Source organism: Stenella coeruleoalba, assembly GCF_951394435.1.
Source record: "Stenella coeruleoalba genome assembly, chromosome: 6".
Classification (NCBI taxonomy): domain Eukaryota; kingdom Metazoa; phylum Chordata; class Mammalia; order Artiodactyla; family Delphinidae; genus Stenella; species Stenella coeruleoalba.
Genome location: NC_137151.1, coordinates 34392984 through 34415075, shown reverse-complemented (window position 1 = coordinate 34415075; position 22092 = coordinate 34392984). Strand labels below are relative to the sequence as shown.

At 35.0% G+C, this 22092-nt stretch overlaps 2 protein-coding genes across 10 annotated transcripts in view; one reads left to right on the top strand and one right to left on the bottom strand.

Moving 5' to 3' along the window:
• Positions 1-22092, bottom strand: part of RAB3GAP1 (RAB3 GTPase activating protein catalytic subunit 1) — a 131362-nt gene that overhangs the window by 32031 nt on the left and 77239 nt on the right. For all 4 annotated transcript variants that reach the window (XM_079924969.1, XM_079924970.1, XM_079924971.1 and 1 more), the window contains 9 exons: positions 21664-21745; positions 17604-17672; positions 16032-16105; positions 13778-13870; positions 13202-13371; positions 11243-11332; positions 9651-9823; positions 8307-8361; positions 7114-7485 (listed from right to left, as the gene is read on the bottom strand). In XM_079924969.1, coding sequence (XP_079781095.1) covers positions 7114-7485; positions 8307-8361; positions 9651-9823; positions 11243-11332; positions 13202-13371; positions 13778-13870; positions 16032-16105; positions 17604-17672; positions 21664-21745 — 1178 coding nt within the window. The remainder of the gene's footprint in view (positions 1-7113; positions 7486-8306; positions 8362-9650; positions 9824-11242; positions 11333-13201; positions 13372-13777; positions 13871-16031; positions 16106-17603; positions 17673-21663; positions 21746-22092) is intronic.
• The window catches only part of ZRANB3 (zinc finger RANBP2-type containing 3), a 362989-nt gene that overhangs the window by 321698 nt on the left and 19199 nt on the right, over positions 1-22092 (top strand). The window lies entirely within an intron of this gene.

Below are 22092 nucleotides of genomic sequence, written 5' to 3'. Positions count from 1 at the left end.
CTAGGACATCTATCTAACGCTGGCTTTGAGAACTATTAGTTTGGATCTAATCCACTACCTAAGAACTCCTGCTTTAACAGATTCTCTACAAATTTCTCTTCTAGCCCCTGCCCTAAAATGCTGAGAAAAATTTTTAAGCCTTTCCTAGCCATAAATTTTAGGTTGACCTAAGTCTACATGAAAGGAATAAGGGAGTATATTTAAATTCTTAGAAGTAGGACCTATATACAGTCTTATTATTTACTTTTTCTTTTTGGTGAAATGGCAATGGATTAACAGCACATTTTAAGCTAATTTCTAAAGTCTGAAATTATAATGGTTTCAACTGGGATCATTTTGAATTCCAAACATTTTCTATACGTACATATACAATGGTTATAATTCAAATAAGATTAACTTTAAAGAAAGTAAAACAGATTAAAAATTTGCCCCGATTTACCTAAAGGTAAGACAAAAATTAATTTCTAAATACATAAGATGCATGTTGAGAGAAAAGTAAGTTTAAATTATTCCAGACTTGGATTACAAATTTGAATGTGGAAACTAAAGCATCTGAAATAAATGAGGAAGACATAGCATTCTGAAGAAAAATAAAGCTTGAGCTTCCAGAACAACTTCCTCTGATTCTTCATTAACCCAATCAAACCAACATATATGCAACAAGTTCATTAAAAATAGGGAGTACTGTTAATTAAAACTTGGAAAAAGAAAGCACATAAAATATTAAACTTCACTGAACACTTACATGCCAATTATCTTTAAATATGATGTGTAATTTAACCCTGAACAACCCAAAGTAATACAAACTATTATTGGCTTTTAAAGTATTTAATATTTGTTTATTAAATAAATAAATAGGCAGGGTTTTCAAACTGAAGATACATTAGAACAAGACAGAAATACTTTCATTTTTTTCTTCTTGTCAACCACTGATCATATGACAAATTTTTAAACAGTATTTTTTGAAGTATAATCAACATACAGTAATTTAAAGGGTACATTTGTTAACTACATACCCATGAAGCAGTCACTACAATCAAGATAAAAAGCTTCCTTATGCCCATTTTTGGAAAGTCTATCAAAAAGTGAATAGATGAACTGTGCTATATCCACGCGGAGGAACACTACTAAGCAATAAAAATGAATGAACTACTGATACACACAACAACATATATGAATCTCAAAATAATTATGCTAAAAGAATTCACACACACAAAAACCATACTGTAATTACATAAAATTTATATAAAATTCTAGAAAATGCAAACTTTTTTTTAAGAGAGAAAAACAAGGCTCAGAAAGGAAACATAGCCTCTACTAGCAATACTAGCTAAAAATAAGGGTGGTGCCAGGCTACAAATCTAGCTCCGCTAGATTCCAACATCCCAGTCTATGCCACAAGACCTCAATACCAACTGCATGCACTCCAACAAAATTTGAAAAAATATACACTTGGTTTCTAGCATTAGAATAGTCTGTCCTAGTACTAACAGTTAGTGATGAAGTATCTAAAATATAATTACTTTTAAAATAATATAAAGAAGCAAAAAGATAAGGCCTGTCAAACAAACAAAACTAATGTCATAAATGACAGCCACCTGGCAAAGAAACAATGTAAGCATGGGAAAAAAAGTTAAGAGAATCCATGTTTAAAATTATCAAGCAATCATCCCAACATCCCACTGCACAATTATTACAACTGATCAACCCATCTCAAAATACGAAAACTGGTTAAAAAACCTTTAAGTCAATCCTTGCAGCCTGAGAAGCGATACTAGCCTCTTAGGTCTTATATAAGAAAAAGTCCTCAAAAGAATAATAGCCTAAAAAAAAAAAAGAATAATAGCCTAGAGTCTGTCATACAGAGTGAAGTAAGCCAGAAATACCATATATTAACGCATATATGTGGAATCTAGAAAAACAGTACAAATGAACCTATTCGTAGATGTAGAGAACAGACATGTGGACACGGCGGGGGGGTTGGGGGGAAGGGGAGGGTGGGACAAAATTGGGAGACTAGGTTTGACATATATACACTACCATGTGTAAAACAGCTAGCTAGTGGGAACCTGGTGTACAGCACAGGGAGCTCAGCTTGGTGCTCTGTGATGGCCTAGATGGGTGGGATGGGTTGAGGGGTGGGAGGGAGGTCCAAGAGGGAGGGGATATAGGTATACATATAGCTGATTCACTTCATTGTACAGCAGAAACTAACACAACATTGTAAAGCAATTTTACTCCAATTTTAAAAAAAAAAGAATAGCCAAAAATTGAGTACTTATTTTGGACTAGACATGGTATCATTCACTTATCATATTTAAAACTCACTATTTCATTTAGAACTCACAATTATCTTATGATTACCTCAATATGCAAGACAAACATTTGATAAAATACAATACCTGATCATGAAAAAAACTCTCAGAAACTAGGGATAGGAGAAAATTTCCTTCATATGATAAATGATACCTACACCAGATACACTCAAAGATTATCACATGCTTTCCTTCTGAGACTGGGAACAAGAGGAGGATGTCCACTGTTCAACACTGTACCTGAGGTCCTAGCCAGTACAATAGGAAATGAAGAAGAATTAAAAAATGTACAGGCCAGAAAATCAAAATTCAAATTGTCTATTAACAGATAACATGACTGTGTGTATAGAAAACTCCAAATATACTAGAAACAATAAGTGAATGTAATAAGGTTGTTAGATTCAAGGTCAATATACAATAATAAACTATTTCTACATATCAGGGAAAATGTTTTTAAATGAAATTTAAAAATACCATTCACAATATTTGAAAAATTACAAATATTATATTTTGACATAAATTTAATAAAAGATATGCAAAACCTCTACATTAAAAACTAAAAAACACTGATAAGGGAAAGTAAAGGGAACATTCAATAAAATGAAAGACATTTCATGGTCACGAGACTCAATATTGTTAAGATATCAATTCTCTCCAATGCAATGCAATGCTAATTCTAAATCTAATTTGATACAATATGAATTAAAATCCCAGCAGGATTATTTTATGTGTGGAAACTGACAAACAGTTTCCCAAATTTACATAAAAAGGAAAAGAAGAGTCAAGATAATCTTGAAGAACAAAGTTAGAAGATTTAAACTACAAGATAGAAAGATTTTTATAAAACTATAGTAATAAGGACAGTACATTACTGGCACAAGGATAAACAAAGAGACTAACAGAATAAATAGTCCAGAAAGAGACCAACACACATACAATCACTTGATTTACAACAAAGATGTCACTGCCACTCCGTGGGAAAAGGCAGGTCTTCTGAATAATAGTGTTGGAACACAACTGTACACCCTTACAGAAAAAAGAGAATCTTAATCTCTTCCACACACCAAACACAGTCAATTTGAGGTGGATCAAAAACATAAATGTGATAGGTAAAACCATAAAGCTTCCAGAAGAAAACACAAGAGAGTATCTCCAGGACCTTGGGGTAGTTAATTTCTTAACAGGAGACAAAAGCAGTATCCACATAAGAAAAATATTGGTAGATCAGAGCTTATTAAAATTAAAAATGCCTATTCAACAAAAGGCATCATTAAGAAAGTGAACAAGCAAGCCACCAACTAGGAGAAATTATTTGTTATAGATAGACAGACAGACAGATACAGATATATACACCTCAGAACTCATATCCAGAATATATGAAGAATTCCTACAAAGCAATAGGGAAAAAGACGACTAATTTTGAAAAAATAGGTAAAGGTCTTGAACAGGCACTTGACCAAGAAAATATCCAAGTGGGCAATAAATATATGAAAATGTGTTCAGTGTCATTATTCATCAGGGAAATGTGAAAACATGAGATACTACTACATACCCCTCAGAAAGGCAAAAATTAAAATGATTGAAATTATCAAGTGTGCAGAGAAGAGTTAACATAGCAGGCCTTAGACTATTATCTTCAGAAAGGCCTGTTTGCAAAGTTGGCCCTCAGCTGGCTTCTGGGAACCTGGATCCTGGCAGAGTCGCACCATACTCCAAACTGATAAAAATGGTTCACTATGTGTAAACTCTTTGTGCAAACAATATGGTTTATGCTGAATACCTGCTTTCCTTCTGGGAGTCTGGAATTTTGGCACATGCTAGGCAGAGGGTGCTTTGTGACCAGGCCCCAGTAAAAAAAAAACCCTGAGCACTGAGCCTCTGACAAGTTTCCCTAGTAGATAACATTTCACATGTGGTCACGATCAGTTGTGGAGTTAAGTGCATCTTGTGTGACTACTGCGAGGAGACTCTTGGAAGCTTGTGCTTGATATCCTCTGAACTTTGTCCCATGTGCCATTTCCTTTCACTTTGTGTCCCTTTGCTCTATTAAGTTACAGCTGTGAGCATGACTATATACTGAGTCCTGTGAGTCCTCCAAGCAAATCACCAAACCTGGGAGTGGTGTTGGGACCCCTGACACACCAAATGTAAGAGATTATGTGGAATAAACCACAATTATTATGCATTGTTGGAGGGAATGTAAATTAGTTCAACCACTTTGGGAGACTGTTTAGCAATATCTACTAAAGCTCAAACATATTGCTACCACAGGGCCCAACAATTCTACTCTTAAGAATATATCCAGGGCTTCCCTGGTGGCGCAGTGGTTGAGAATCTGCCTGCTAATGCAGGGGACACGGGTTCGAGCCCTGGTCTGGGAAGATCCCACATGCTGCGGAGCAACTAGGCCCGTGAGCCACAACTACTGAGCCTGCGCGTCTGGAGCCTGTGCGCCGCAACTAGAGAGGCCGCGATAGTGAGAGGCCTCCGCACCGCGATAAAGAATGGCCCCCGCAACTAGAGAAAGCCCGCGCACAGAAACGAAGACCCAACACAGCAAAAATAAATAAATAAATAAAATTAAAAAAAAAAAAAAGAATATATCCAAAAGAAAATGAGTATGTTCACCAAAAGACACATAAGAATTTTCATTTGTTTATAATAGCTCAAACTGTAAACAACTCAAATTGCATCAGCAGGTGAATGGATAAGCAATATAAGAATTGAGTGGCACATTCATATAACAGAATACTATAAAGTAATACAATATGCATAAATACTGATTCATATAATGACATAGATGAATCTCACAGACGGTTGTTAAATAAAAAAGCACAACACAAGAATACATAATTCCATTCATATACAAAAGAGCAAGCAAAGTATGATTACATTTATGATATCCAAAAATTGACAAAACTAACCTATGCTAAGTTAGAAAACAGAATTACCTGGAGGGGAGTACTCAATACATCTGCCTATTTAAATTTTAAAAGATTAAATTAAAAATTCAGTTCCTTAGTTGCACTAGCCACATTTCAAGCACTCAATAGCTACATACAGATAATGGCTATAGTACTAGAGAACACAGAAAAAATACATGTCCATCTTCACAGAAAGTTCTACTGATTATTGCTGTTCTAGGATATTGAGAATTTTCTATATCTTGATATGGGTGGTAGTTACATGAGTTTTTATTTTTATATTTTTTATTTTTCTGAGTTAATTTTTTTATTGAGATATAATTGACATATAACATTCTATTAGTTTTACATGGGTTTTTAAATATGAAAAAACTCACCAAGCTGTACACTTAAGATTTGTGCACTTTATTTAGTTATAATTAACTCAATAGATAAGTAAACAAATGTTTTAAAAATAACTAGGAGAAAACATACACAATGTATATAACAGAGGATTTATATCTAATATATGAAGGACTCATATAAATCAATAAGAATAGGACAGCAACCTAAAAGAAAAATGGAATGCAATTCACAGGAAAGGATGGCATAAACATATTAAAAGATACTTAGGTTCATCAAAAATCAGGGAACTACAATCTAGAACACTGAGATACCACTTTTGCCCATCGTATTGGCAAAAATTTTTTTGACTGGTAATGTCAATTAAAAAAATTAAATTAAATATGAATACAAGTAACGTGAGTGCAAGAACCTTACTATATAGTTTGCTACTAAAATCCTAAGGCCTAGGACAGTGGTTGGCATATATTAGACACTCAATACATATTTATGGAGGAAGAAAGTGTAAAAGGGAAGTTGGGGAGAGAATGTTATTCCCTTACTCCTATATTCATCAATGACAGGGTATAAAATAGGTGCAGCCCTTTTGAAGAGGAATTTTATAGCTTATATATATGATTTTCTAGAAATTCCATTTCTCATTTCTTCCTTAGAGAAACACTCATATGTGAACAGATAATATATGAAAAACTACAAGAATCTGCTACATTACTGTAGCACTGTAATAGCAATAAGCTGCAAATAACATTGTACATTAAGAGGGTAATGGTTCAATAAGCTTATCACTCTTCCATGCCATGGAATATTACACAGCAGTTAAAGAGATGAAGTAGATCCACATGTAATGACATGAAGAGATCTTCAAGACACATTAAGTTAAAAAACTACACACCAATGCACACATTTTTAAGAATCCACAAAACTATGTATCATATGCATACACATACATACATCAAAGCATAGAAACAGGTGTAAGAAATTATAACCCAAACCAATAATAGTGGTTACTTCTACAGATTAGAATTGGAATTAGTGGGTGGTGGCTTTTACTTTTTCTAGGTTGAGTTTTTCACAATAAAATGTATTCACTTATTACCTATGCAAAAAAACCCAACAAAAACTATTGCTCTTCCTTAGGTTTTGAGTTGTTGCTATTCTACTTCCTAATGGTATAAAATGGATTCAAACTGCATATTAGAACAGATAAAAACTAATTATATAATTAAAGAATTTTTACTTTTGTTCTTCCAATATTTTTGGATTTTGTTTTTTTAAACATCTGAGTACCCACCACTAAGTTTAAGATGAACTAATAGATCACCTTATACATGATGAGCTACTATCTACTGAAACTTCAAAACATTTCTCAGTTGTACAAACAGTAGACCTAAAAGCCCCAAAAGTCAAATTTATAGATCTCTGAACATAGAACTGTTTAAAGAATTGCCTCTACCCAAAGCAATTATTTCTTACTAGGATGAAGTTATATAACCAACAAAAAATAAAACTTAAAGAACCAGTCCATGTCCTACCTGGGTCACTGGAATATATAGAGGTTCTCCATTATGTAGCAGATTAAGTTTCCCATGCTGATGGAGTCGTCCTTCTGGCTTTAAACTTGCCATCTCCTTAGGTCCTCCTTTCTTGCCACTCTCTTGTCCATTTCCCTTAAGTTCTTCAGTATCACTTAGGCATTCAAAAAATTCTTCCTCGCTGTCACTCCAAGAATCCCATGATTTTCCCACCTCTCCCTTTTCCTTATCCATATCTTTTAGATTGTCTGGCCCCAGCTGGTCTCCAGATTTTCCAGCATCCCCTGAATATGTATTAGTTACATTATCTGAAGGACTTGTCTTTCTCCCCTCATCACGTGCCTTCTTTCGTTCAATACAACAATTTAACATCTGAAAAAACATTCATATTTGAATTGTCAGGCAGTTAGTCAGACATAAGCAGGTCCCTGCCCCATTCTGGACAGGGTCATCCTTCTCTCCCCAACCTGGACACCGGTGATCAGAACATGCCCAGAGATCCTCCCTTTTGTGGTTAAGGACTGCTAAGTTTCCAGCCTATTACAACCAACCTAGATAAAACCCACCAGCATAGGTTGGCGCAGGAGCACCAAGACCTAAAAGGTGATTCAAAATAACCCAGGGCTCATTTTGCCGTATTTGTAATAAATGAGCACTACAGTTTTCCCCACACGCCCATAGGCTTCACTTGGGTGCTTATGCGTTAAGCGCCTGCGCACAAGGAGAAAAGTTACGTAACCTAAAGCTGTCAATCAACTTGTCAGTCAAATGACACACGAAGGGACTTTCTGCCTGAAAACCAACCCTATCCCCACTGCAGGATGGCTTCTGGTTTCCAGACAGCCCGCTCTCATTCTTTCTCAGGAGTGTACTTCCGCTTTGCTTAATAAAACTTCTGCTGCTTAAAACTGCTCTATGTCTCTCGATTGAAGTTTTTCCTCGGGGAGGACAAGGACTGAGGAAATAGCCGTTCCGTCAGTGACAGTTACAGTAAAATAAAAATCTATCCACTACTTGAATATTTTATTTTCATTCTCCACCCTTTCCCTGGACCTTGTTGTGAATGACAATGACTTAAGTAACCTACAGCACCACAATGAGAATAGCCTATAATCCATTATCACATTTAATATCAGAATAAGCTCCGATTGAACCAAGACCACATTTATATACTGTCACTGGGAAATCTTTACCTGTAGTTTCTGATGCAGTAAACAACATCTTAGATCTGGGGGTCCACTTGCTAATCTATCAAATAAAGTAATGGGAAAAACAGCTTAGTAAAATTGCTTCAGATATTCATATTTTATACTTTTTTTATATTTTAGCCACATTGATAAATCAAAACTAGGTTTCTATAGATAAGGCAACTGAGATGGACCAAATAAAATTAAAAGATCAAAATTTATTTTATCCCCCTAGTCCATAATTCACCAACAGTAACAGCAAACTAGTGATAGCTCTCAAGCTAACAGAAACTTGAAAAAAATTTAAAGCCTAGAAATTCGCCCTAGGAAGTAGGTAGCATGTAGTATTTCATGCCTTACAAAAGAGATTATATTATATATTCATTTCTCAATCATGGTGGATTCTCAATATAAATTCCATTGATCTCCACCTCCCTTTTGCTAAAGGGAGCCTGGACTGCCCCTAAGCTAAATCACTAGGTTCCCAGTAATCAGCCAAGAGAGAATCCAGCTAAGCAGAGGCTGGCAAATGACCCAAGAGTAAACATTTTTGGATCAAGTACCACTTTATATTACTTATATCATGACTCTCCTCCCTTAGTTTCAGTAGCACAGGTAAATGGGCAGTAACCTATGCAGTACCAACATATATGCTAACTAAACTCTTTAAATGAAATGTCAATATAAATTATACCCAAAAATTATAGGTAATGTACCCCAATAAAGATGTTAAAAAAAAAAAAAAAATTATAGGTAATGTCTAATACCTGAACTTATGAACTATAAGATGTTTTTTTCCCTCCAACTATAAAAATGTATGTTCATGACAGAAGATTTAGAACACAAATGTACACACAAATGTATAAAGAGCAAAATAAAAACATAATTCACACCTGGGAAAACTACTGTTAACATCTGGTTGTATTTCTTTCCAATTATCTTTCTATACATATTTCTATATATATTCTATATATTTTCAGTATTCTCTATCAGCATAATTGAAAGCATAGTTGAAAGCACTCTGTATACATAACACTATATTCTACTTTACTACAAATATTGTGACCACTTTCCATGTTATTAGAGATTCTTGGGAAAAAAACTTTCCATTATAGAGACACATCATGATTTATTTAACCATTCTTTAATGTTTGATATTTAGGTTGTTTAACTTTTTTTTTCCTATTATAAATTTGCTGCAGTGAATACCTCTGAACAGAAATCGTGTCCTAAGTTTCTTACCACTTTCTTAGGGCAGATTTCCTAGAAGAGGAGAATTAATGGGTCAAAAGTCAAATTTTGCGAACAAACAAAAATCCTATCTCTAAAGCTGGAAACTGAAATTATTACCCTGGAATCAGAAAGTTGTTCTCCCATCTGAAACGCATTTCAAGAACAAACTCCTGCCAGAGATGTGCCACTCCTTTCAGTCCTCCATGGTAGAAATTGATCATACAAAGACACAAAGCCAATTTGTATGTTAAACTATCAGATGGTGCAGATTTGAACTGATTGTAGAGATTCTAAATTTAACAAAACAGAAACAAAGCAAAACTTGTTAACAACATATTTACATGTATAATCAAAAACTGTGTAGGTAGAGATTTTAATACTGAAATTAATCTATCCTACCAAACCTGCTTTTATCATATGTCTAATACATTATTGCCTAAATTGTTCTTAGGCAGCTCCATGTTTTCAAGATCTCTGTAAGTATCAAAAAGTGAAGCTATAGTTTAGTGAGCCTAAAGTTATAGCCTTCAATTTCTTCTGTGGAATCTTTAAGATATATTCCAAATTTCAGGTGTTGTTATAAAAATCTTTTCACTACAAATGAGTACCCACTTGTCAAAATCAAAAACATAAAATCAGAACTGTATAAACTGAAAATGTAAAGCCTACTTTTCCTCCTCAGTTCATGAAATCACTTCCCCAAAATAACTATTGCTAACAATTTGATATATCTGCACACCTGTCATTTAAACTCTCATTTTTCAATTTATCAAAGACTTGAAAGAGGAAAACATGAAAATTCTACTTCATTTTACATGTTACTTCATTAAAGAATTTTCCACTCTCTGTCCAGTTTTGAAATACAAAGAAGAATCTGCTGCAAAATTTGATGATTTATGAAAAGTGTAAAATGAAGGCAATCCTATAACCATGCACAATATATTTGTTATTTTTTTCACTGTTTCCAGAAAAGTTCTTCTACCCAAAATATATATCTATGCCAATATTCTATAGTAGGGCATTGTCTGAATGAAGGCCATGATATCATTTTCACTCAAGTTTTACTAAGGTGATTTTTAAAATAAAAAGATCCCTATTTCAAAACAGAGAAAGCTTTATAGTGAGTGCTAGAAAATTTTCACGTTTTCCTCATCCAAGTCTTTGATAAATTGAGAAAAGAAAGCTTAAATGACAGATGTAGAGCTATAAAACTGTTTACAGTAGTCATTGTTGTGAACTAGATTTCATGACTGTTGCTAGAAATATAGCAAAACCCCTAGAAATTCAATGCATTTAAAATATTTTAGGGCTCCCCTGGTGGTGCAGTGGTTAAGAATCCGCCTGCCAATACAGAGGACAGCGGTTCAAGCCCTAGTCCAGGAAGATCCCATGTGCTGCAGAGCAACTAAGCCCATGAGCCACAGCTACTGGGCCTGCGCTCTAGAGACTGTGAGCCACAACTACTGAGCCCACGTGCCACAACTACAGAAGCCCACACACCTAGAGCCTGTGCTCTGCAACAAGACAAGCCATCCCAATGAGAAGCCTGCACACTGCAACGAAAAGTAGTCCCCGCTCGCCACAACTAGAGAAAGGCTGCACGCAGCAGCGAAGACCCAATGCAGCCAAAAATAAATAAATAAAACAAATATTTTTTAAAATTTTTTAATAAATAAAAAAATAAAATATTTTAATATTAATTAACTTACATATTCTTCACTCTCTAATGGAGGATTACTGTTGTCTGTTGAAGAAGTCCCATCTAACGGTTTCTCAGAAGCAGCATCAGGGAATAAGAACTTAGGAGGGAGGAAGAAAGAAAATAATCACATCTTCAACGAAATTTCTCATTTTGTTGACTTTTGTAACTCATATAAACACTGACTTTTTAATGGTTTTGTTTTTAAAATGATGAGAATGCTCTTACTGTACTGCCCAGTTAGTTCTACAATACCTCAAACATTTTCTATTTTTCTTCAAAAATACATTGTTTCAGTGACTAGTCAATTTTAAAATCAGATTTTTCTTGACTGTGTAACCACCTGGTTCTGTGAATTGTTCAGTTTACAGAATGTAAAACCAGAATCTCTTCACTATGATTTCAGGCTCATCCAATGTCATTAAATTTTTTTTAACGTTATTATTAAAAAGACAAAATTATAAAAGAAAATTTTAAAACACCCAAACATTCATGAGGCTCTGTAGAGAAGAATCATCCATGGGTTTTTATACATGAAATGCTACAAGTATGATATTAAAGACCCGTAATTTTATCTTACGAGATACCCATAGAAAGTGGGAAGCAGACTAAACCTGTAATGACCAGTGTATCCTTTCCACATGATTTCTGTTAACATGTGTGAGGGAGTGTGTGTGTGTGTGTGTATGTGTGTCTTGTCTGTCTGTGTCTGTGTGTGAGAGAGGGTGTGGAGAAGTGGTAAAAAGCTATATAATTGGAATAAAATCTCTAAGGATACATTCTCAAGAAGGGGCCTTCTCTACAGAAATTTACTTTCAATCCTTTTATCACTATTCCTCCCAAGTGCTTTGTGGTACTGCTGATTTGTAACTCCTTTTACTATGCATACTTTGCCACATATTACAGAACATGCTAAACAGACTTTTTTAAATGAGAGGAACTACCAAGTGCCAACCTCCACTACTAAGCACATTTACAAACAGTATCCTATTCTCCTACCACTACGTGAGCTACGTATCAGTGCCCACATCTTACAAATATACAAACTAAAAATGTGGCTAAAAGTCTTGCTCAAGTAAACAGCAGGGATAAGATTAACATCAAGTTTTCAAGTCCTATATCCTTTTCATTGCACTACTCTTGAAGGTTTTTCCCAAGAACGTCTCAGTGCACAAATTGCCAGAAGTACGATTTTAACTACAATTATAGTAAGAGGAGCTATCATCTAGCAAAGGCCTGTTTTATGCCAGTGTAACAGAAGGTCCTTTAGTACTCACAACAATCTCACAGGTTTTCATTAGACTCATTTCAAATGAAGAAACTGAAGTTAAATGGCTTGTTCAAAGTCATACCATAAGTCAGGATTAAACCCTGTGTATGGCTCCTAGGCCAGGCCTGTTCCACCACCCTATACCTAGGGGACACCCTAGCCCCTTCCAGTACTCGCTATGAAGTTTTCTCTGGACTGTTGTGAAAGAAAGTTTTCGAGAATACCATTCTGATCATGTCAACCTTCTGCTTAAAATGGCATTAAACTGTTAAGATGAAGCCCAGTGCTTCAACATGGCAGGTTACCTCCTACTCTCCTCGTCCCTGGCCACCCTCTGGGAAGTACCCTGCCATACACCAAACTGTCCAACATGCTCTCTCAGGCTTCTGCTATTCCTCTGCTTCTAAACCTTCTGTCCCTCTTTATGAAGCTTTCCCTGATCCCCACTGCTCAGACAGAGACAGATGAACCCTCTGCCGTGTTCTCACAGCCCCTTTGCCAGAATTCTCACATGTAACATGGTACTGTAACTACTATTTACTTTCCTTCTTCCCACTACACTAGTGGGAACTCATTGTGGAGACGATGTTTTACTCATTTTATATTCCCAATCCAGTGCCTGCCACATCGATGGGACTGAATAGATAATGAATAAATGAGTGTGCATATAGACATATAAAAACATTACATTTAGTTTACCAAGAGAATTGTATTGAGGACATCATTATTCAGTGGTGATTCTTCTACACCTCTCTGTTTTCGTATTTTCTTCTTTGCAGTGTGTACCATATTTGAAACTGATAATTTATGAATTGGAACCGGTGCAGGCTCTGTCAACTTTGACAAAGCATGAGTTATATCAGCAGCTTCTATAAAAAGAATAGAAATGAATACATATTATATCACCAACCTTGGCAGGTTAAAGTGATGAATAAACTGATGACTGTACAGAATATTTTAGTCACTCTTTTCATTAGTGACTTTTTACTAATACACATGTTCAGCTTTATATGGATGCATGATTGACAAAGGTGTAACATAATTTCTGCCCAGGGAACTTCAAAAATAAACCTCTTTTCAAAATATCTTACATTTTTGGTGGAAAGAACTTATTAATCACACAATGTTTTAACTCAGGGTATATATAGCCTGGAGAAAATGGTAGCTGCCTAGTTCATCAAAACTTGCTTCCCCAACATAACTCAAATTAGAAAAATAGATGAAAAGTTGCTGGAACATTTGAAAATAACTTTTAAAAAAAGAGAAAGGTGTCACCTCTTCCTTCTTCCTCAAATGTGGATCGTCCGAGAATCTCATCAGTTGACTCCTTTCGACGGCAAATTTTAAAAAACTCAGTGACAAAATCACCTACATAGAAAAAAATGTTACTCATTTTTGAAACATAACTGAAAGAAATCAGTCCTATAAATAAAAGTACATGTCTTTTCACAAAAGCTATTAGCTAAGATATGATAGAAAAAGAACCATTCAGTTTTTCTACCCAATCCAAAAAGTAATCCTATTTAAAAGGTAGCCTTGCTTTCTCTCCATAGTCCAGGATAGTAAAAGTTTTTCCTTAGAATTACTTCTAGAATGAAAGGAAAAAATAATTGAACCTGATATATTAAGCAGTTACTATTTGCCTGAATAAGACAAATAGTATCTATTCTCATTAAGTTGTACAAGTAACAAGAATATTACTATATATATGTAGTGGTCTTCTTTCCCTAGCTGCCACCCTACTAGAATTCTGAATCCATTAGAAAAATAAAAATAAATTCTAAAGACATGTTTCTACAGGATTAAAAAATCATGTAGGATGAAGTTATTTCAGCTTCAACTGCATGTTAATGATATGCTTTGTGTCATTATAAGAAAGGGGGAAAAGGTTTGATATCTTCTAAAGAGCTTCTATGAGATATGTGTGCACAAAGAAATTAAATCTTAACAAGAACCATCAGTACTAAAATTATTAGACAATACAATATACTAATTATATCCAAGTTTGAGAATTCACCAACTAGTTCTGAATAAACCTGGAACATTTTCTGGAGTTCTTCAGACAAGTAGGAAAATCCTATAATCTAGTCATATAAACTATATGACTATAGCTTATTGTAGTATATGACTACATAATCCTATAATCTAGTCATATAAACATAAAGTTAAAAAGACAGGGTGAGATTAAGGGGCAGAAGCTTAAAATGAGAAGAATACTTTTAATTCTAAGGTCCTCTGTAATTATCACAAAAGTCAGCGGCTGAGGAATAATAAGGAACTAGGAAGAAATTTAGTGACTAAATTTAATAATTTAGTAAATCAATGATTAAACAAGAGACACCATTTATTGAATACTCATTATAGATAGGCACTGCGTTAAATGTGATACACATACACACACGTACATGATCTTATTTGATCCTCTTACTAACACTCTGAAGTATGTACTATTGTTACCTCTATCTGACTGACACTGGAAGAGATTGTGAAACTTGCTCAAACTGGTGGATCTAGGATTTCAAACAAGGTCTATCCAACTCAAACTCTTGATATAAACCCTCTATTATCTCCCTATACCCCAAGACAAATTCACTGATGGCAGGAATTTTACCTTATCTTTGTATTCACTATTATATAGTTAGCACAGATGGCAGTGCTAATAAGCATTTAATAAACAGCACATGATGAATGATAAAGAGCCCAAGAAAAAGTGCTTTAGAGAAATGCCCTAATATTGTCATCAGTAACTCCTAGGTTGAACGGTAATTTATCAGGTTAAATGAAATAAAGGTGGCACGGATGAACACAGAAATGGAGGAAATAATTTTCATGTGTACTAAATATAAGAGAAAAAGACTGGAAAGAGGAGATAGGTTCAGAAGATTTCATGAAAGAGGTATTATCTACAAAAATGGGAAGGGAAAGATAATTCTAGACATGGGATATAATAATAGGATCTGAATACCAATGGATAGCTTTTAAAGTATTTCTATTTATGTTATTCCACTGACTTCTTCAGATATCCCTATGATGTGTACAAGATTATTAACACCTCTTTTCCTCTATCAGAAAAAAGATTTGGGGCTTCCCTGGTGGCTCAGTGGTTGAGAGTCCGCCTGCCAATGCAGGGGACACGGGTTTGTGCCCCGGTCCGGGAAGATCCCACATGCCACGGAGTGGCTGGGCCCGTGGAGCCATGGCCACTGAGCCTGCGCATCCGGAGCCTGTGCTCCACAGTGGGAGAGGCCACAACAGTGAGAGGCCCGCGTACTGAAGAAAAAAAAAAAAAAAACCAAATGACAAGAAAGCAAGTCTGCTAGTACTATTCAAGAGTAACTAGAAGGATTCACTGCTGTTGACAAAGATTTCTTTTTAATGGAGTTAACCGAGGAGGTCACAATGTAAAACAATAAAAATAAAAAATACTTTTTGGATAGGTGAAATAAAGTATAAAGAATACATTCAGTGTTCCTGATCTGGAGGAGAGACAGATTTGTGTTATTTCAGGAAAGGAACATAAATATCTTACCTAGCAAACACTGAGGATTATCAGCTTTTCGAACTCTAACAGACCAATGGGGAGCCTGAATAGGATCCAAATCACTAAAAGGCAAAACAATAAACACAAGATCCTATTTATGGCAATCTGCAAGACTCATACATTTACCAAAATGCAGTCTAATAAAAACATTATACAGAAGGACAAGCAATCCATTTTGCCTCCCTTAAACTTACTGTTATTCATATGCAGACCATTTAGATAAGTTAAAAACAATAAAACCTTAAGACATCAAAGTTCATAGACAAAAAAAGCACAAAAGGAAAAACAAAACAAACTAATCAAAAAACATAAGAATGATCCTGACAGGCAACATACAATGATAATCTAATGAGAATTACATTTTAGGAATAAAGAAAATGAAATGAGAAACAAGCAAGAATCCATAATAATTTTAATCTGCTTTTTGTTACATTATTAATAAAAAAAGAAACTATAAAAATTTCCACAAGATCAGAAGTGCCCCATTTTCTCAGTTAATCAGATTATGGTGCATTCACTTAACAGAATACTATGCAGCAATTTAAAAAGTGACAACACAGATCTACATTTATTAAATGAATAAAGGTATTAAATGAATGAAGCAAATTAATATATAAATTTATAACTTAAAAAGATATACCCCCAAAATGCTAACTGGTTATTTTTTAAGTAATGGAATTGTAGGTAGTCTTTACTTTCTTCTTCTTTTTTTTTTTTTTGCGGTATGCAGGCCTCTCACTGTTGTGGCCTCTCCCGTTGCGGAGCACAGGCTCCAGACGCGCAGGCTCAGCGGCCATGGCTCACGGGCCCAGCCACTCCGCGGCATGTCGGATCTTCCCGGACCGGGGCACGAACCCGTGTCCCCTGCATCAGCAGGCGGACTCTCAACCACTGCGCCCCCAGGGAAGCCCTACTTTCTTCTTTTAATTTATTCATCTAAATCATCTGATTTTAAAAGTTCATGTTACTTTTACTGTCAGAAAATACAACACATTTATTTTAATTATTAAAAAAAAGTCATCTATTTCTCACTGTTCTGCATCAACCATGAGACTGTACTAAAATTATGTTACTCCTTCTCCATGTTCTTCCAGGATAGTGCTCACTGTAATTTTCAATTTTTTCCTGTGCAATTTTGTATTGCCCAGGAGTATATGACATGGATGTTCTGTTATTTGACATTTAATGATGAAATATTATTCCCACATATTTTGATAACCATCATCTCTTCAAAGTCCTTTATCAAATGCTTCTTACCAGCTAAGAAAAGTTCAACAGAATTATGCATTGAATCCCAAACTGCTTAAAAACACCTTTGCTAAAACCAAGTAAGATTCAGATTGCTCATTTTCCCAGAACTAAGGACCCTATCTCCAAAGCCCACAGCTTAAAACACATCTATAATACATATCAATCAGTCTAAAAAGTGATCTTTAAAAACAGAAAAACAACAACCAACTGTATCAGAAACTGATACAAAGAAAAATTGCTAACCACTTGGCAGTTAATTTATTCTACTGAAGTTTGTGAACCTCTAAGTACTACTCTTAACATACTTACGAATAAACATCATTATCCACAATGATACCTTCAGTCAGGTGAGGCCATGTAGTTGCTAAGTGGAGTTCACTAAAATAAACAAAACGTAGAATATGTCCATAAGCTTTAATACTGTATATATACATCCTGACTCAACAATTCTACTTCTAGAATTGTATCTTCAGTAAATAACCAGAGATGTACATATATGTTAAAAGTGGTCATTATTTATAATACAATAAAACTGTAAACACCCAGTTTAGCAAACGGTAGCACATTCATATAAAGTTAATGTCTGCAAGAAAAAACTATGCTATACATAATAGCCAAAAGTATAAGTAAACCAAATGTCTATCAGCTGATGAATGGATAAATAAAATGTGGTAGTATTGCATACCATGGCATATTATACAGTCACAAAAAGCAATGATGTACTGACTCATGCTAAATGTGGATGAACCTCTAAAACATGCTAAGAAGCCAGACACAAAAGGTCATATATGGTATAACCCAATCTATATGAAATGTCCAAAACAGTCAAATCCATACAGGCAAAAAGTAGATTAATATTTGTCTAGAGCTAGAGGGCCTAAGGAGCCTAGGAGGGGATGACAGTTAAGAGGTGAGGGGTTTCTTTTGGGGGTAATGAAAGTGTTCCAGAATTAGATACTGATGATGGCTGTACAACTCTGTAAACACTAAAAACACTAAATTGTATACTTTAAAATTGTGAATTTTATGGTACATAAATTATATCTCAATTTTGAAAACACCATGATACAGATCAGGGATTGGCATACTTTTTCTACAAAGGACCAGAAAGTAAGTATTTGGGGCTTTTTATGGACCATGTAGTTTCTGTTATATTCTTGTTTTTTTTTCTTTTAAAACCCTTAAAAATGTATAAAGCATTTTTAGCTCATTACCTATACAAAAACAGGCTATTGGCCAGATTTGGTCCACCGGTCATAGTTTGCTGACCTCTTATTATAGATGAATATTAAATTTCAGAAAGTTTTCATGTGAAATTATAAAATCAAAAACAAGCCACAAAAAATATACAAGATGACAAACATTTATAAAATGTACAAAAATACTGTGCAGAAAAGAGTTATCATAGCAGGCCTGATACTTAGAAAGGCCTACTTGCAAGGTTGGCCCCTGGCTTGACATCTGGAAACTTGAATTTCAGGAGGATTTCTACCTTTCCCTGATAAGAATGGTTCACTGTGCCTAAATTACCTGTGCAAACAATACAGTTTATGCAAACATCTGGTTTCCTTCTGGTACATGCTAGGCAGAGGGTGCCTACATGACCAGTCTCTGATTAAAAACCCCAAGTGTTGAGCCTCTAATGAGCTTCCCTGGTACACAGCCTTTCATACATGTCACAGTTCATTGCTGGGAGGATTAAACGTGTCCTGTGTGACTACACTGGGAGAGGAAGCTTGTCCTTGGTTTTCTCTGGACCTCACCCTATGTGCCTTTCCCTCTGCCATTTTTTGCATTGTATCCTTTTGCTGTAATAAATCATAGGCATGAGCACAACTATGGTTACGTCCTGTGAGTCTTCCTAGCAAATCAACATAAGGGTGGTGTTGGGGGCCCTTGTTGCATATATATATACATAAACATGTACATATATATACCTACTTCATGCATATGAAAAATACTGGAAGCACATATAACAAGCTGTTGTCAGTGATCACCTATGACTAGGGGGGTTATGAATTTACTGATTGTTTTTTTCCTGTCTAGATTCTGAACTCACTTCTTATGTTTGTAGAATACAGAAGCCAAAAGAGCCAATTATTTCACTTCTCTGATATTTGGTGATGCTCGACTAACTAGCAACTCCTGTCTGAGACACTGAATCTACAAGTACAGTTAGGAATTCACTGTGAGAGCAGGGCCAGCACTACACAACAATGCAGTGTAACCTTGGTTATGAACCGGACAACTAGGCACCACTGGCTCAAGCCTATTTTCTGAGCCCAGTTCTACAATGGACCCAATTAAACTTCTGAGTTTGAGTTACCAAATACGTTTCCAATAAACTGATTATTTGCTTGAATTAGAGTTGACGAGTACCATTTGCAACTAAACAATCTGACTACTAAACATATGATTTTTGCCTTTTTTAACGTTATCTAAATTTTTTCCACTGAACGTGAATTTATTACTTTAAATAAAACTACTTTTTAATGTAAAAAAAATGACCACAAACAGTATGTGATATCAGAGGACATGAATGGTTAGAGGTTTAAAACTATACACTCCTGAATATTTTTAGGTATGAACCGCAGATTCAGTTCCTAAGTTTTTATGACTATGGCCTCTCCTCTCCCTCTAACTATAGAACAATTTCTTTGACAAGGAGAGAAGACACCGGAAAAAGCCTCTTCATTTCCTCTTCCACTACCAAAGATGCCTTTTCAAAAGCATAGTGCCCACAACATTTGCTAATCACTGTTTGATTTAAATGGTCTGCCAATGTACACCATCTTATCCTCAACTTATTTCTGTGTTCTTCTTCAATCACTTGTTCCTTTGCTGACTGACTCCACATCATGATATAAATTTGGAAGAAATATTTAATCATTAAACCTTCAGATTTCTACCAGGTCAATTTATTTCTCTCCCCCTAAAATTTTCCCTAAGTGAAATTCAAATAAATGAACCAGTTGGAGGGCCACAAATATATCTGTAATCCACCTTACACCTTTTCTCCCTTGCTCACTACATTCTAGCCATGATAGCCACCTTCTATTTTCTTCAGTAAACTCGCCAAGCTCTTTCCTGCATCAAGGCACTTTGCACATGCTGTTCCTTCCACCTGGAATGGTCATTCTCTCACTCTTTGCCTGGCTAAATCCTCCCCTAATTGACACTCAGAATAAATTTCACTTCCTTTGAGAAGACTTTACTGATGGCATATCAATCTAAACTAGTTCCTCATTTTACTGTTTATCATTACATCCTGTACTTTTCCTTCAAATTATCCCACAATTTGTAATTGTATGTTTATTTAGGTGATTAGTTCGTCTACTTCCTTTAAGTAGACTGTAAATGCCAAGAAGGCAGAAACTGTCTGTTTTATTTACTTAGGTATCTTCCTTACTTGGTATAGTGCCAGGCACATATAATAAATATCAATTTTAAAAGATACTCACTTTATTGTCTCCCTTAAATGATTTTTAAGTTAGAAGTATTATTATTTCTACCTTTATGTGAGAGTATTAAAGATATATGTATACATGTGAATATATTTTTTTAAATAACCAAATAGTTTAAAAAATGAGACAGTTTTTATATCTGCACCATTTATATTTTCCGAATATTTTGCTATCAGTCATTAAATTTTTCAACCTCTGCATTTTCTTGTGAAACAGTTTTTTTTTAAGTTCAGTAGTTCTTCTAGAAAAGCAACTGGGTAACCTATAAGGTCACACTTGTGTCTTTTACTTATGTCTTAATTTCTGTATTTTGAAGAAGTGGCCACGAAAAATGAAAACTGTTAATTCTGGGTCATGGACATATGAAAGTTTGTTATATAAAATATTGTCTGGGGACTTCCCTGGTGGCCCAGTGGTTGGGAGTCTGCCTGCCAATGCAGGGGACATGGGTTCGAGCCCTGGTCCGGGAGGATCTCACATGCTGCGGAGCAGCTAAGCCCATGTGCCACAACTACTGAGCCTGTGCTCTAGAGCCTGAGAGCCACAACTACTGAGCCCACGTGCCAAAAAAAAAAAAATGTCTTTCTGACACCCCAAACTCTAAAATATTGTCTGTGCTTTTCAATATTTAAAATATTTCCCCCAAAGTATACCAAGAACCACTTCTATATGGAATAATCAACAAATTATATTCTGTACATTTTATGTATTACTTTAAACCCTCTTTTACTTCTTAAGTTACAGAGAAAAACACAAAGATGGACAGATTGTTACATGTAGGTCTCTATTTCCAGTACTACATTCATTCCAGGAGGCTGCAGTATTATAAAACACAGTAAAATCAACATCAATATAATTTAAAAAGTAAAAGTCCCATAATTCAAATGATATAATGAAATTCGCACCTAATAGGATCTTCACAAGCACCAAATGGTAACTTGCCAAATTCCAGGCCTCCCACTTCTCCTCCTACAAGGGCATCTATATCTGAACAAGAAAAAAAAAAATTTTCCATCAGTTAGCCAAAAATGGAGAAATAAGAATTTAAATCTAGGTAGGTCAGCCCTTTGAGAAATTAAAGTTTTAATAGTGTCTACATTAAGGTACATATAGCAAGTTAGAGAACAGTCAGATATTAAAGACTTCCCCCAAGAATGTTATAGTAAAAGGACACATTTAATTCCTATTTGTAAAGTGCTGTATTCAAGCTATGCACTCTAAATTTTACTCTTCGGAAATAGTCCTTAAATATCACTCAAGAGAATAATATTCCTGTAAATTTCTTTTCATTTTCTCAGAATGTGATTAATAGCATCTAAAAGAAAGATTATCTG